General features: G+C 36.9%; 1 protein-coding gene across 3 annotated transcripts in view; it reads left to right on the top strand.

The window, feature by feature from the left end:
• LOC136848226 (titin homolog) overlaps window positions 1-15888 on the top strand; it is an 89229-nt gene that overhangs the window by 68556 nt on the left and 4785 nt on the right. For 2 of the 3 annotated variants that reach the window (XM_067120574.1, XM_067120573.1), the window contains exons 8-12: window positions 435-552; window positions 1091-1243; window positions 3377-10957; window positions 12283-12616; window positions 13111-13229. In XM_067120574.1, coding sequence (XP_066976675.1) covers window positions 435-552; window positions 1091-1243; window positions 3377-10957; window positions 12283-12616; window positions 13111-13214 — 8290 coding nt within the window. In that variant the 3' untranslated portion in view covers window positions 13215-13229. The remainder of the gene's footprint in view (window positions 1-434; window positions 553-1090; window positions 1244-3376; window positions 10958-12282; window positions 12617-13110; window positions 13230-15888) is intronic. The other variant, XM_067120575.1, reaches the window with a different exon arrangement.

The raw sequence follows: 15888 nt of genomic DNA, 5'->3' as shown, positions 1-15888 counted from the left end.
AATTTTGGTATTTAAAAATATATTGAATAATTAGATAAAGTTTATTGAAAGAGAATTAGGTAGCACATCAAAAGACTTCTTTAAATGTTGTGGAATGCTTATGTGACCTGGATTCAGCCAGTAGGGTTATGAGGATTAATCATTGGTTGAGGAATTTTTATAGTGAAAAAATTTGAAGATGCATATGCTTTTAAATATCCATGGCAGTTTGATATAGTTAAAGTCTTCAAGTGGATAACAAATAAAGAGCAATAAAACAGCAAAATTGCATTAAAGCAAGCAAAAAATCTAAGCAACCAGCCAGCAGGGAAGAAAATTCTGCATGTGTGCAGACCTGGGCTTAGGAGAAGGTAGTGGGTTAAGTATGTCATTTTGATATGTAAAATGCATTTTATTTTACCCTGTGATTTTAACTGAAGTACTCTTCATTTCAGGCTCTTCTTTACTTCTGTGAAAAGGAACAAATCTGAACTTCATTCAATATCTCCGGAATTATACCTGAAATACCTTGTTCTTGGCAAGTTCTGGCTCTTTATGTCACCCAGAGAGGAGGTTAGTACAAATGAATTATGCATTCAGTATTCAAACTCTACCTCAGACTTAGGTCTTCACCTAATGCTTTATATGATAAATATGGTTTATGTTCTGTTTCCATTCAAGTAATAGAATCAGGAGTAAAGGTAAGGGACTATTACATTTTCTTTATTAGAACTAAATACAAAATTTGACCCAGGTCCAGTTTTGTTTTGTGTATATGTGTGTGTGTGTGTTTTTTTTTTTATCCTCTTGATTTACCTTCAGGATAGCATTTTGATGAAATTCAGTTTGCTGGTTATAAAGTAAACTGGACAACAAATTGTGAACAGAACACTAGGGATTTAACAAGACCACTTGAGTCTTTATGTGGACTAGCATAGAGCTGTATCTGTTAGTGAGCAATATATACCACTGAATTGTTCATTGTAAAGTTATAGACCTTCTATAACCTGACAGGAGTTAAGTTTGTGGAGAACAAAAGAAATATTAGAATTTTTTCGTAACTAAGTCACAGGAGATTGTTTTTGGTTTAAATGATAAATTTCTTTTGCAGGTTTCCAGTGTACGAACATATATTTTTAGTTTGCTGAAAATGCCCCCATCATTTGAAGAGTGGTCATCTCAGGCAAATATTTCATGGCTACAGCTCGAAACCTTTACCACCAAATCAGTTTTAAAGGCCATGGTGATATCAACTGCTTTACAGGTAAGCTTGCAGTAGGAATTGGGCACCTTGTATGGTGCATGAAAACCAAGCATTCATTATATATATAATGGCAGTGAATGGCCTCCTCAGCCGAAGGACTGCAATATGGTAAAAATTTATATGTTTGTGTCGATAAACCTTTGTAAGACTGAGGTTGCCAGTAGTGAGGTATCAGCTGTAATACCAATGACTAGAAGACATCAAATGAATATCCTAGAGTTATTTCCTTTCATGTGTAATAGTTCATGGTAAGAGTAGCGAAGAGACAATCAAAGGCCCTCACTTCCAAAAATGTTGAATTTGAGGTTTGTTTTCTCTGTAACAATACTTTCACTTTTCTACATAACTGTGGCCCTCTCTCACTCTGTGTGGATATGTCTGTTCAGTTGGTCACTTTGGCCCAAATATGGGTGCTATTTTAACTCAGTCTGGCGCCTTGTCTAGTTCTGAAGTCAGATGTAATATCAGATGTAATATTCAGTTCAGTAACTGCAGTATACAGGGTATGGCTTCAGCAAAGTGCTTCACAGTCCTTAGAAAGATGGAACCAATCTTTTGGTAATCTGTTTAATTGCATGCAATACCTCCAAGACAAGCAAAGATATGTTATTGCTTAGCTCTTTTCTAGATACTTATGTAGGTGGGTATCCAGCTGAACCATAGGATGCTCACTTATTGTCGAGTTGCTTCTTGCTGTAGTAAGGGGCCATTCAAGATTTTTCATTGCATATAATTAATATGCTTGATCTATGAAACCAGTATCAGTACAAAGGAGTACATTCTCTTCATATGAATTATGGTGTACTAATTTTGTACCTGCTTTTAATTTTTATACATTTATGCTGCTAGAGAGCAGCAGAAGGTGTTTTTTATGCTCCTTCCATGGAATATTTGTTGCAATAGCTGATGTCATGTATTTGAAGGCAGGTTATTCAAGAAAAGACAAACTAATTTCCATCCTGCAAGAGTGAATAGTGGGTGGAGCTTCAGCACCTCTCTCATACACAATACTATGCCTGAAATCTGTCCAAGCTTAAGATAACCGCTTTGCTTTTCGAGGAGGGATGAAAGACGTACAAGCATACGTCGCAGTCTTTTATTACTGGACCATAAAAGACGTACATGTGTACATCCCGGTGGTGAAGGGGTTAATTGTAGAGACAAAGTTGTGGTTGTAATTTAAAAATCAGATCATTATTTTTTCTGCCAGCCCTTTCAAAGGTTGCAATGCAAGAAACAGTGCCTTTATGTTCAAAAGGTTGATGTTAATACAAGTTTTCACTTGGTTCTCAGCACTTATTTATCTACTTCAAATTTATACAAATTAATCTACGTACTTCTTGGATTGTGGTGGTTCTTCACACTCCCAAAAAGAATGCTGCATTGAAGTAATTGATCTCATTTGTTTCACTCATGGGTAGTTAATGAATAATGTACATGACTCTATCTCCAAATGCAGAGCAACACTTGCAATTAAACATTTGATGTTATTGTCCAGTTTTCAACCAACAATAAATGTCAAGTTTAAAAGGAGTTGCAATTTATGATTTAAAATCTTATATGTATTTTTAAAATCTTATATATATTTATTAGTCCTTTGTTCTCACTGTATGAGATTTAAGGTTGTTGATTCGGTGGTCTTTTAAAACAATAACAACTCTGTTGCTGATCATGTAGGGGAAGGTAGGTCTCCAGTCCTTCACTCATGTTTCTGAACACTGTTGACAGAAGGTTCTAAGTGTTTTTACTTGATGTGCTTGGCACATATTGTACCAAATTCTAATTGCTCTATTTTGATGGTCTACAAATCAATTACTTTTATATGAATGGTCTGCTAACCACAGTTACAGGTAGTTAAGGTGTATGGTCCTACAAATACCGATGTTGTGAATATGGATGGTGACAGCTAACGTTATAGTGACATCCATACTTTAAATAGCATGTTTTAATCTTAAAACATGCCAGCATTAAAAGTGCTCATGTTGCATATATTTCCTTGATGTTTTTATTTTTAAATTGATCTATAAAAATGCATTATGAGAAAATCTTTGTAAGATTATTGTAATCTTTATTATTGTCTGTGGATGTTCAAGTCTCGACTGAAAACTTCTAATTCATGTCTGTTTTCCACAGACAGTCTACAGTAAAAGGCACGGTCCACAAGAAAAGAAAACTAAGCAGAAAGTTGGAAAACGTTCAGGAAATGTTGGACAAATGCGTTCATCCTTAGTAGATGATAAAGCTTCTAGGACTGAAGAAGGTTATCACAAGGATCTAAATAAAGAAGAGGAGGAGTCAGTGAAGAGTGTGCGAGATAAGAAGGATAAGACTCGGAACAGAAAATCAGAGAGTCAAAAAGAAAAACGAAAAACTTTTGATGGAACAAGTGATGTAGTCTGTGAAACATCAAAGAAAAAGAAATGCAAAGTTGTGGATACAGAATCAGAATCTGGGATCTGCAAGGGGTTAGAAGAGGAAAAAATGCACTCACATGGAAGTAGTAATTTGTTGGAAAACTCAGCTGAAGAAGTAAGCAGGGTAGGTACACTGGGCAAAGAAGCAAAAGCAAAATTAAAGAAGAAAAAGAAACCCAAGCTCAAAGAGTCCATGAATATAGAAGGAGAAAATGAAGAATGTGAAATGAGTAGTGACAGGAAAAAGCAGGATAGTGCTTTAGAGTTAGAGAATAACAGCAGCCTCATAATGGAGTCCTTAGAGTTCAAAAGGAACAGTGAGGTGTTAGGATCTCTTGAAGTGAAGCAGATGAATGATCCCTGTGAGGAAGTAGATGAAGGGAAAGTGAAAAGGAAAAAGAAACTAAAACACAAACAGTGTGCAAATGCAGAGAGAGTAGGTGAAAGTGAAATGGGTGACAAGAGCAACCAGAGAAATACATTAGAGGTCAAAAATGTCAGTGTGGTGAAAGGTGGTGTCATTCTCAAGTCTTTTGAGACAGAAGGGAACAAAGAAATGCAACTCAGCTCATGTGAAGGTGAGCATAAAATTGAATTTCGTGAAGAGTCGAAAGAAGGAAGAGTTAAACTGAAAAAGAAAAGCAAGCACAAAAAGTCTTTGAATACAGAAATACCAGAAGGAAATGATAAAGAAAACCTCAATGATAATTCTGAGGCAGGAGATAACATTGGAATGGAATTTAGGGAACAAAAAGAGAACAGCAAAATGGATGCAAACTCTATGGGTGCAGAGCCAGTGTGCCAGTTGGGTAATGAGATGGCTAGAGAGAAGGTGAAATTAAAGAAGAAAAAGAAAAATAAGACAAAAGAGGGAGAAGTAATTGATGATGAGAAAAGTCTGAATGATGTATGTGAATCAGAAGGAGCTCCTGATATATTAGAATCTTTAGAGTCCAAAAATGGGAGTGACAGGTTGCATACATTTCTGACTGAAAAACAAAAAAGTACCAGTAAGTCTGCAAAAACAATAGATAAAGAAGTGAAATTGAAGAAGAAAAAGAAAGGAAAAGAGGTCACTTTGAATATAGAAGGAGCAAATAAAAGCAAGATGTCTGATGACACAAAACACTCAAGTAGTACTTGTGAATCACCTAACATATTGGTATCAAAAGGTAGCGAAAGACTCGAAGCTTTAGAACTGGAAGAAAAAGTTTCATTAAACACTTTTGCACCAAAGCAAGAATCTGAGTTTGATAAAGGAAATAAGTTGAAACAGAAGAAGAAAGTTCAGCAGAAAAACACTTTACATCCTGAAAAAGCAAATGAGGATAGTGAAGTGGTCTGCGAGGGAAAAAGCACAAATGGAAAAGTTGAATTAGAAAATACAGTTATATCCAAGAAGACAGGGAAAAAGAAGAAAGGTGAACAGAAAGACACCATTTGCCCAGAGATAGTAAATAAAGAAGTTGGAATTAGTGAGAGAACTAACAGCAAAAATGCTTTACCAGGGGAAAGTGGAAAAATTTTATTGATTGCCAGTGAAAAGTCAAGTATAGAAGCTCCTTTCAAAGTAAAAAAATCCAAAGCTTTAAAGAAGAAAAATAATGAAGTGTGTGAATTGCAGGAGTCAGAAACTGTGGCAAGTGATGGCAAAGGAGCTCCTCCTGCCAATAAGAAAAAGAAGACTGTAGAAAAATGTGAAGCTCTGGCTCCTATAGAACAAAATGCAACTGCCTTGGACATTGCATCTCAAACTAGGAAAAAAAGAAGAAAAAAGAAAATGTCAGTGAGCCTTGATGAAAGTCAAAGTTATGATTCAGATAGTAAGCAAGCACCATACAAGGAGCCAAAAATGTACAAAAGTGAAAATACTGGAAAGCAAAGTGGTATTTCTGTCCTGAAACAGAACAGTCACATTAGTGCAGCTCCTCATGATAATATAAAAAATATTGAAGATAAGGTATTAAACTGGAAGGACAAAATACCTGAAGTTTCTCAAAGTCACCAAAAGAGAAGGAAGAAATTAGACCTTGGAATTGAAAATCTTGATGAAGCCTTGGAAGAAAGTTCTGGACATCCAGATAAGCGGAAAAAGAAAAGGAGAAGATCTGCAGTTGAAAGAGACAATGAAATAGAGTGTAAGGTATCAAGTTTGGAAAGCGAATCATCTCTTTTACATGACAAAGGTACCCAACTTGATGGAAGTGGTACACCATGTGCCAAAAAACCCAGAATTGATAAAGGTTCTTTACTAGAGTTGGCTGAAGGGAAAGACATTCATAAAAAGAAGAAATTTTTAAGGAAAATGATTTCCCTAATGTTAAGCAACACAGATCAAGAAATTCAGTTGAGAGAGAGTATTTTAACTACTTTAACAGGAAAAGGAGAAAAGGTTACAAGCATGACAGGAAAGCAAACTGAAAACAAATCCAAAGAACAAAAGCATTCCAAAGAGAAACAAAGGAAACTTAAGAAACAAGATAAAGTCTTGAGCAGTACAAAAGATAAGGCCAGCGTAAGTTATGAAGATGTGCCAAAGGAGCATAGAGGATGGAGCTTAAGTCCTCCTCACTCTCGCTGTCAGAAAGAAAGATTACGCACGAGCAGCTGGAACTTTACTGTTACTAAATTTAATTTGGATATTTCAAGAGATGCAGCACTAGCATTAGTCGAAGGATCACCTAAAGAAAGTGTGCAAAGCAAATCTGATGAGCCTAGCAAAAACACAGATAGCATAGAGAAACTTCCTTGTCAAATAGTAGCATCTCCTAAAGCAGAAACTTCTTTTGCTAAATCAAATGACAATGATTCAGACCTAGATATCATCTATCATCAAACAGATGTTGAGCCTGTGTCAGATTCTAGTGATGAAATAGATGAGGCTAGTGGATCACCTGGAGATATTGTACCTTGTGATGAAGTCAATAAAATGTTCACTGATGAAGAAACAAGAGTTTACCATGAAAAGTTGTTGAAAGCAAACATGCCCAAGGGGTCTGGAGCTCTGATGGAAAGAGAGACAAGACTCACAAGTGACTGTACAGAGGAAGCTTCCCAGTTAAGTATCACAGAATATGAACCCATTCAGAGTGACAATGAGGAGGGCTTGAAGGCAATATTGGAAACAATTGTGAGAGACACAGGAAGAAAAAGCAGCATTGAAGGCCTTAAAGAATATGTGTTTTCCAGTTCTTCATCAGATGTAGTGGTCCTCTCAGAAAAGAATGATAATCAAGAGCCCCCAAGTCTTGAGGAAGGGGTAAAGGAAGATATGCATGAGAGGGAGAACTTGAGTGATAATGGAAGTACAGCTAGCAGTGTTACGAGACAGCTTTCAAATGGATCAGATAGTACTGAATTACCTTGTGTAATTGAAGCAAAGCCCATTCAGGAAGTGCAAAGCATCAGTGATCAGGATAAGGAAGATGTTGGAAAATATGCTGCTCTAAACAGTGCAACTCTTCAAAAGGAACCAATAAAACCTCGTATTGATGCAGGTTGTAATGACAACCAAGAGACAATTGCTAGTTGCAGGAATTCCCAGAGTGAATCCAAGAATGAAATATTAAGGGTGAACAGTAAAGACATGCAAACTGTGGAGCAAGTACAAGTTCCTTGCATAACGAATGGTCTTGAAAATGGTGGTTATTCATCTGTTGATGTACACAATGATGAAATTTTAAATAGTTCATCATCAAAAGGGGATACTGATGTTGATTATTCTGTTTGTATTAGTGGTAAACCTAATGATGATACAAGAGAGAAAGCATTTTTAGGAAATGTACTAATAGAAAAATCAAATGAACTGAGAGAACTAAATATTGAAGCACAGATTACTATACATGATTCATGTAAAAATAGTGGACTGAAAGAGTCAGATGATGATAATGGTGCACAGACTGATTTACAAGACTCACCAAAGAACAGTAAATTGGAAGATATAGATATTGTTGAAGAGAGCAATTTACAAGATTTATCCAAGAGCAGTGAACTTGAAGAAAAAGACATTGATGCAGGTAGTTATTTACAAGATTCACCAAAAAACAGTAAAATGGAAGAAATAGATATTGATGAAGGAAGTAATTTACAATATTCGCCAAAGAGTGGTGAAGGGAAAGATCTATATATTGATGCAGAGAGAAAAAATGTACAAGATTTGCCCAAGAACAGTGAACTTGAAAGACATACTGAAGCAGAGAACAATTTACAAGATTCACCAAAGAACCTATTTGCATTGAGAGGGAAAGATGCCAGTGATGCACAAGGTAAGAAGAGCGAAACGCCCAGTAAACTGAAAACTACTCTAACAAATTTGAGTGAATCTCTAGCTGATAGAGATTTAGATACTATTGAGTCCATGGATTACATAAATTCACATGCAAATACTACAAACAGTACTGCTGATGATTTTCATAAGGATTCTTCTAATAAGAAAATTGATTTTGAAAGAACACCTGATGGTGATGCGGGAATAAACCTCCAAAATAAGAGCAATTTCACATTTTCAGAAGGTGTTACCCAGTGGGAAGTTTGCAAGTCAGGGACTGTAGGAAAGTACTTGAGGAATGACTCTACAATTGTTACAGATAAAGAAAAGGAAACAGATCTTGAAATTCAGAATGACAGAGCACCTCTTTCACCAAATGGAATTGAAGTGGTGGCTTCTGTTAAAGACTCTGTAACTGAAAGGTACAAACCAGAAAACTCCCTTACACCAAAGGGTGATCAAGACAAATTAAGTGAAAGTTATGAGAATGTTCTGTGCAATGATGGTGATGAAGCTTACGAAGCCAGCAGTGATGCATCAGAAGAACCAACCCCTGTCAGTCGTAGAAAGACCCGTTCCCAGCGTAAGCCTGGTCCTTTGTTGCTCAAAACTGATGAGGCTTCTGATTCTGATTTTTCACCCTTGAGGAGAAGTCAGAGAGGCTTAACTCTTAAAGAAAGTCAGAAAGTGACTGGTGGTGATGCTGAAGTTGATATATCAGAAACTAGTTATACTAAAGCAGGGAAAGAATGCAGTCCAAGTGAATCTGACGATGTAGGTCATCATAATGGAGTATTGGCATCGGATGTAGAAAGTGTCAAAAGATTCTCTCTATCCAGAAGTGTGCCATTGAAGAAAATAGAGAGAAGGAGAAGCAAGAAGAGCTATAGTTCTTCAAAGGAATTTGAAATCAGCCCCATGCAGGTTAAAACAAGAAGAATGAGGAGGCAGTGTTTTTCTGAGTCTGAAATGGGCAGTTACTGTGTTGAGAGGGGATTTCTTGATAAAGTGAGACGTACACGGAAAACCAAGTATTCCTCTTCTGTAGATAAAGATGGCATTGTACTCCTAGAGGGGTCTCTAAAGGAAAAAATACTTGTAGATGCTGCGTCTCCTTCTAAAAGAATGGCTACAAGGGTGCAACGATCTTTAATACCAGTTTTCTCAGAAGGGTGTCAAAAGGAAGTTGACACAACTGATAGGGTAACAGCCTCTTTAATCATGGATAATGAAAATAAAGGCAGTAATAATACTTCCCAAGATAGTGCTCTACAGAATGGTCATTGTTCTCATTCAACTGACAAAAATACAAAGTCAAGCTTATCAGACTGCAGTGTTACTAGTGATGGACAGAAAGTTTCTGAAAGGATAGAGGATTTTGATGATGAGCAAGTTTGCTTAGATGAAAATAAGGAAGAGGAGGCTTATAGTTTTAGAGAGTTATTAGATGAAGAGGAAGGAGATGAAATTGAAGTACTCTCAACATCTGGATTGGGTGATAGCGAGGATGGTCTTGAATGCAATGTGGCCATAGTAAATAAAAAGGCCATTAAAAAGTACAAAGCTTCAGGCAAACCAGCTTGTGTATCTAAAAAACTGCAACAGAATTATTCACAAAGGAAGTCCAACAAACAAAGCCCTTTGGGGAAAAAGTCAGAGCCTTTCACATTTACTAACAAAGACTCTGACAAATTAGAAATTCCACAGCTGAAAGCACAGTGTGTTTCAGAAGCTGTTTTGGCAAAGGAAGTACTAATTAGTCCTGATGTTAGTGATGAAGAATGTGAATTAGTTTTGCCCTCAGACGCTGGTGGAAGCGAAATGAAGAAAAACGCCTCTTCTTCAGAGGGACTCTGTGAGCTGCTGAAGAAATTGCCCGAAGACAGTAAAATTGGGATTAAACCATGGAGTCGGAGGGGAGGAATTCGCTCACCCCAGAAAGTTATTCCTGAGGAACAGGATGAGACATCCTTTTCTAGAAAGAAATCAAGTCCAAATAAAGTACAGATAAATTCTTCAGATACTGGAAAATCATCTGATGAAGACATTCAAAATTTAGGACATTCTTCTGAGATTCTGCCCAGGAGAAGTGACAGAAGACTCTCTGTGGGTGGTAAAAGTAAGTCTGTAAAAAGTAGTAATTGTAATCATTCTTCCATGAAGAATGTTCGTTGTGGTGCTGAAGCCACAGAAGAGGAGAGTTCTAAAACACAGGATAAATATACTTTTGGGAGTAAGAGAAGAAAACGAGAAGACACTGATGGAGATGAAGGATCTTCATCGGCAAGAGTGACACGTAGCGGGGTTAAGAAAACGGGAACACCAAGTATTGTTTCCCCCTCCAAAAAAGACCCATGTACCTTGTTAACTGAAAGTATGTCAGACAGTAGTGATAAAGGAGATAGTCCAAGTGTGAAAAGTGATTATTCTCCTCGAATTCTACGAAGCAGGAGGGCAAGTAAAAATAGTGCTTCATCAGTTACTCTGTTGAAAAAGAGAGAGAACCGCGTACTAAAGAAGGGAGTGACTGATGAAAGCAATAGCAGTGATAGTAATGAAAAGTATTCAAGATGTAAAAAATTGGTGTTGGATGGCCCAGAAAGCATTACACAAAAAGATGATGGCGAGTCTGAAAAAGAGGGTTCAGGTGAAATTAGCAGTTCCTCTGAGAAGAGAAATCGAAACACAGTAAATATGACAAAATCTTCTACTAGGCTGCAGTCTAGGACTAGGTGTGGTGACAAAGTTAGTAATGTCTTAACTAGTCCTGTAAAGGCAGGTATTCACTCAGAGCATGAAGAGAAAGCCATAGTAGGAATTGAAAAAAATAAGTCTACTGGAACAAAGAATTTGGGAGTTTCAGAAAAGAGGCAGGATTCTAGGAGCCAAAATAAAGAGCAAGAGCAAAAGCTGAGTCCTGTAAAACGAAGGACTCGTTTGTCGTGTGCAAAACATGTAGTTGATACTAAGCAAGAAGAGAGACAACAGACTCAACAAGAAATTGCCTCACAGAGTGGGATATCACAAGCAAAGGTAAGCAGTAGTGTGCCTTTGTCTTTTTTTTAATTTAATCGAGCTTTTGTGCTAGTATGAGTTGCTTTGAATAAAATACTGTACAGGTATCTAAAAGTGTTGAAGTCAGATTCCTACCATCTTGTTTTACACCTTTTAAAAAGACCAACACAAGATGAACAGCACTTCTTCAGTTTTATAGGTTTCATAAAGGTTACAGGTATCTGTAGTTAATTCTGTGACAAATGGTTACTTGAGTCTCTGTACTGCATTTTTGTTAACTATAGATCCAGCCGCACCCTGGAATAGGTGTCATTTTTCATGACAGCTGTAACATGCTCTCCTGAGAGTGAACGTGTATGATTTTAGTGATACCGTTACCAAACACTTTACTAGTAAGAGAAGATATTTTGCAACATATTTAATACAAAAGCTGTATGTGCTTTTCTGGATTGTTTCGGGTGTTGCAGATAATGTTACTTACGTAGAACATGTAGGTAACTTTACTGTTTCTGTCAGTTGGTACTTTTGTTAAAGTAAAATTTTTGGTGGTGTTCAGATGTAGAGTGGAAGACCCTTACACTATCTAGTTCATGAAATGTAGTATTGTTTTGGGGGGCAGTGTTGCTGGGTGCAGTATTTTGGGCCTTTACCTGAGGAATGTATGAGTGTCACATTGCATAACAATTGCATTTGATGGTTAGGTTACCATGGGAAGAGGATGGATTTTCATCCTCTCTAACCTTTAAGGCCTGTGCCCCACATGAGGGAAGTGCCGTCTGTACTCCTTGTGTTGCGCTGTAGGCATTACTTAAGTTTCTCTGCAGTGTTCCTTTGCCCTAGCTGCAACCCCTTTCATTCCTTGTACTGTACCTCCGTTAATATTCTCTTCTATCCAAGTTTCTGCCCTCCCCTAACAACTGTTTCATAATATAACTGCAAGATTTTCCTCCTGTTATACCTTTAAAACCTTTTACTCTCAATTTCCCTTTCAGCGCTGAATGACCTCATAGGTCCCAGCGCTTGGCCTTTGGCCTAAATTTTATTTTCCATTTCATTCCATTTAAGGTCTATGGTGCACAGCAATTATATGTAAGAGATGTTTAGTTTGTTGCAGAGAGCACAGATATGGTTGCTCAAAGTGTGAAGTGTCTCTGAGTTTGCCTCAGGCAGCAAGATTATAAGGGGCCCAATGTCATGAGCTCTTCGTTTTTCCAAACATCATGTTGCATGGGCACTGGAATAAAAGTGAAAGGGACAAGAGTGGACACCTCATGGTAAATTTAAGCCTCTGCTTACCCTGAAGTGATCCTGCATCTCCATATACTAAAAAATACCTTTTTCAGATAAGTCATCGGGGCAAAATCACTTCTTTGCCCCACAGTTCTGAAGAATCGGAAGTTTCTCCTTTGCAAAAGCTTCCGCAGGAACCAAGCCATCCACCATTGCCTGAAGTTGCCCAGTACAAAACCACAACCACTGAAATATCATCTCCACTCAAAGATTCCAGCTCAAAAACTTCAGCTATTGTGGTATCAAGTCCATCACCAACAAAGACTATAAAGGAAATCACATTCTGTAGTAAATTGGCTCAAGAAGAAAGACCTGATCCACCCAAGGAAAGTCCCAATCAACCAATTGGCCGGAGAACTCGGAGAGCTCAACTGATGCCTAATGAAGGTAAGCATTTGCCAGTTAATCTTTGGATATAAGTAGTGTATTATTCAGAAATGGAAGAGTTTCTTGGTTAAAATAGTCTTGCATAAAATAAATCGTGTTTATTTAACATTATCTTTAGGGCCAGCCTTCCTGTTGTTCTGTTTTCATTGTTACACTGAAATAATTCATTAAGGGAGCTCTTGATAGTTCTTTTGGGTCTGATTATTAAGTAGTTAAATCAGACCCCCAATACTTGGCTTTTACAGGACTGGCCTGAAAGATTTATTTTATACAAAAATTTTCAACGTCAGTGTAATGTCTAGCAACATTTTGATTACTTGATTGTTAAGATCACCATTTGTAACCTTTAATTTTAAATCCATACTTAGTACTAGATAGTTGGGAGTTAGTTTACCTTTAATGAATTATTACATTGAAATCCCATTTTTTTTTTTTAGAAAATTTTTTTATATATGGTTTGTGAATATTGTAGATACAATACAGGCTTGTTGCAGAAGTGGAATGCAGCCAAATGATTAATTATGCGGCCAACCCAAACTTTCAAACTGAAGATAATTGGCAGAATTCATCGGTTCTTGACACCTGCTCACTCATTTGAAGGTGGAGATATCAGGTGGTAATCCAATTCAAAGCTAGGTTAATGTCTTGGAATGAATAGTCTTGATAACATTGTTCCTTTTAAGGAATTTTGAGGTGGCCAAGAAATTTGTTTATACCTATTTGTCAGGGCAAAGTAATTTACTCATAAATCCAGTACATTAGTCCCCCATAAACTAATTTGGTTATGCACAAATGAAAATAAAATAACTTTAGAAAATCTAGACTTTAGCAATGTTTTTAGTTACATATTTTGCACCCTCAGTTGCCCAGTTGAGTACTTGACTAATCACTTGGTGTTCCTTGTTGTGCATCTGCCTGTCCTGAGTGAATCTTGGTTTTCTCATAGCATCCACTGTTTGTTAATCTGCCAGCACTTACAGTACCACCTTTGTATTCACTGTAGTGTTGGACGTTTGTTTGAAGATAACTATAGTGATGCTACTAAGTCTGGCAATCCCAATAGACCCTACAATGATCTTGCTTTTAAGTGAAAAATTTATATTCTGTACTGTATTATACTAAAAAAAAATGTTGCATCAGAAGTTGGCAAGAATTTAAACAAGAACACAGTATCTATACAAATAATAGTTTAGAGAAAAGAAATTCATGTGTTTTTGTGTCTGCACTTCAGTAGTCATTGTTAAGGCAGTGAGAGATAAGTGTTTAGTGAAAGCAGTGTGGCTTGAAGATATGAAATGGTATTTTGGTGGACAACAATGTGTTGCTTTCAAAAGCACTTGTTTTGTATGAGGACTTGAAATCATGTCCTTGACCAAGTAATGTCAAACCATTCACAGAAAGTAGTGGATGGCTGCATAGGTTTCAAAACAGATATGGTGGAAAACCTACTGCTGAAGAGGAAGCGGTTTGACAAATTTCAAGCAGAATTGAAGATCATAAAGGTGAAAGGATAGCTACCTTTCAGAACAGGTATTTGAGTGTGACAAGACAGGATTTTTACGGAAGTAGCTAGCACATTGCACATGCATACACAAATGTGTAAGGCAGGCAGAAGGCTTTAAAGCATGGAAGGACAGACAGACATCAGTACCAGTTGGTAGTGCTACTTGTCTTATTTTCTTGTCAACAGCCCTAGGTCACTGCTGTTTTTTTAAGGAGTGGTTTATGTAAGAGGAGAAAGTTATGCTGTTTAAAGTTCTTATTACATCTGGGCTTCCAGATTCCATTTAACACAGTAGTCTCCATTTTATAAGCATTTTCTAGAATTGTGTTTAAAATTAAATATGTGCTGAGCTGCCGTATCAGGAATGTGACATGTCTTGGTTTTCTGTTATTGGTGTATTTTTATGTTCATCATTTAAATACAGCTCATTTCACAAGAGCAGTGAATCTAGAAAATGTAGCCAATTCAAGAGAGTTTGTAAGTCCCTGGTTTGAGGGAAGAAGACAAAAATATGGACATTTCAGAAATTTGGTAAATTTCAGATTGCACAGTCATTAGGACAGAGTAATGGTGTACAGTTTACTTATATAGCATAAAACACCTGCATCATTATTGAAGTGTGGCAAATGATGAGTGTCAGGAGACTCATAGGCTAAGATGTTCAATTATGCATACATCATTTATTTATCTTCCTCACATAAGTGCTGCACCTTCTTCAGAATCAGCAACATTATCATTAATACAGTAAGCATAAGGAAAAAGAATAGAGAGTTTCCAGTACAGTATAGTTATGGTTTTTTAGATTCACCTGCAGATTGGTTCCACCCTTCTGGAAGAGGTGGATTACCCCATCAAAAGGGAGAGAGGTGGTGTGTGTGTGTGGAGTTCGCCATCATTTTTTTCATAGTTATACTACAATCTAATTAGCCTAGGCTCTTGACCAGGGCATAATCAGGGCTGTGAAGACTGTAAAACGGCCTTGTATTTTACCACAACTGAAGAGCAGTGTATGCAGCCCTTATTTTTAAGTGCAGTGCTGAAAGCCATTCACTGTTGTAGAGCCACGTATGTTGACCTCCATCTTTAAGTGCAGTGCTGGAAGCTATTCACTATTGCAGATACAATTTCATCATTTATAAATTCTGCCACTGATGAATTAAAATCAAAATGGTTTGTGTGTGTGTGTGTGTGTGTGGGATTGATTAATGAAAAAAAGGAAATAATTTGGGAAGCGAGAGAAGTTGACAGAGAAGAATTTTTGGCTCTGAAAATGGAAGAACTTATTTGAGGCCCTAAATAGATCATAGTACATCATCAACATGGAATGATAAAAGATAATAAAAAACAAGCTGAAGAAAAGTGATGTGGATAATAGAGAAACTGAGTGACTTTTTCAACCCCCCATAAGTATATAAGGACAAAGTTATGGGTTAAGGTCTTTAGATGGAATGAACAATAAGACCTTGTTAATCAAGATTACAGAGAAAGATCCTTGCCAGATTTTCCAAAAATTGTCATGCTATCCTAGGCTACCAAGTTTCAAAACCTAAGGTACGTTGATAAATACCAAACTTAAATACAATAATTATTAATGCAAAGTTATGAATCCAGTTAACCTTTGATACATTGATGACATCAAAGAACAGAATGCAAATTCCTTCCATTGTGATTTCAATAACGTCCACTGAAAATAGAAAAAAAAAAATAACCCCTTTTGATGTCAGGTAGTAAGGGATGATGTCTGAAGTGAGTGGAGGACAGTTTAACT

The sequence above is a fragment of the Macrobrachium rosenbergii genome, chromosome 18 (assembly GCF_040412425.1).
Source record: "Macrobrachium rosenbergii isolate ZJJX-2024 chromosome 18, ASM4041242v1, whole genome shotgun sequence".
Taxonomy (NCBI): domain Eukaryota; kingdom Metazoa; phylum Arthropoda; class Malacostraca; order Decapoda; family Palaemonidae; genus Macrobrachium; species Macrobrachium rosenbergii.
This window is presented reverse-complemented; position numbering and strand designations above follow the sequence as displayed.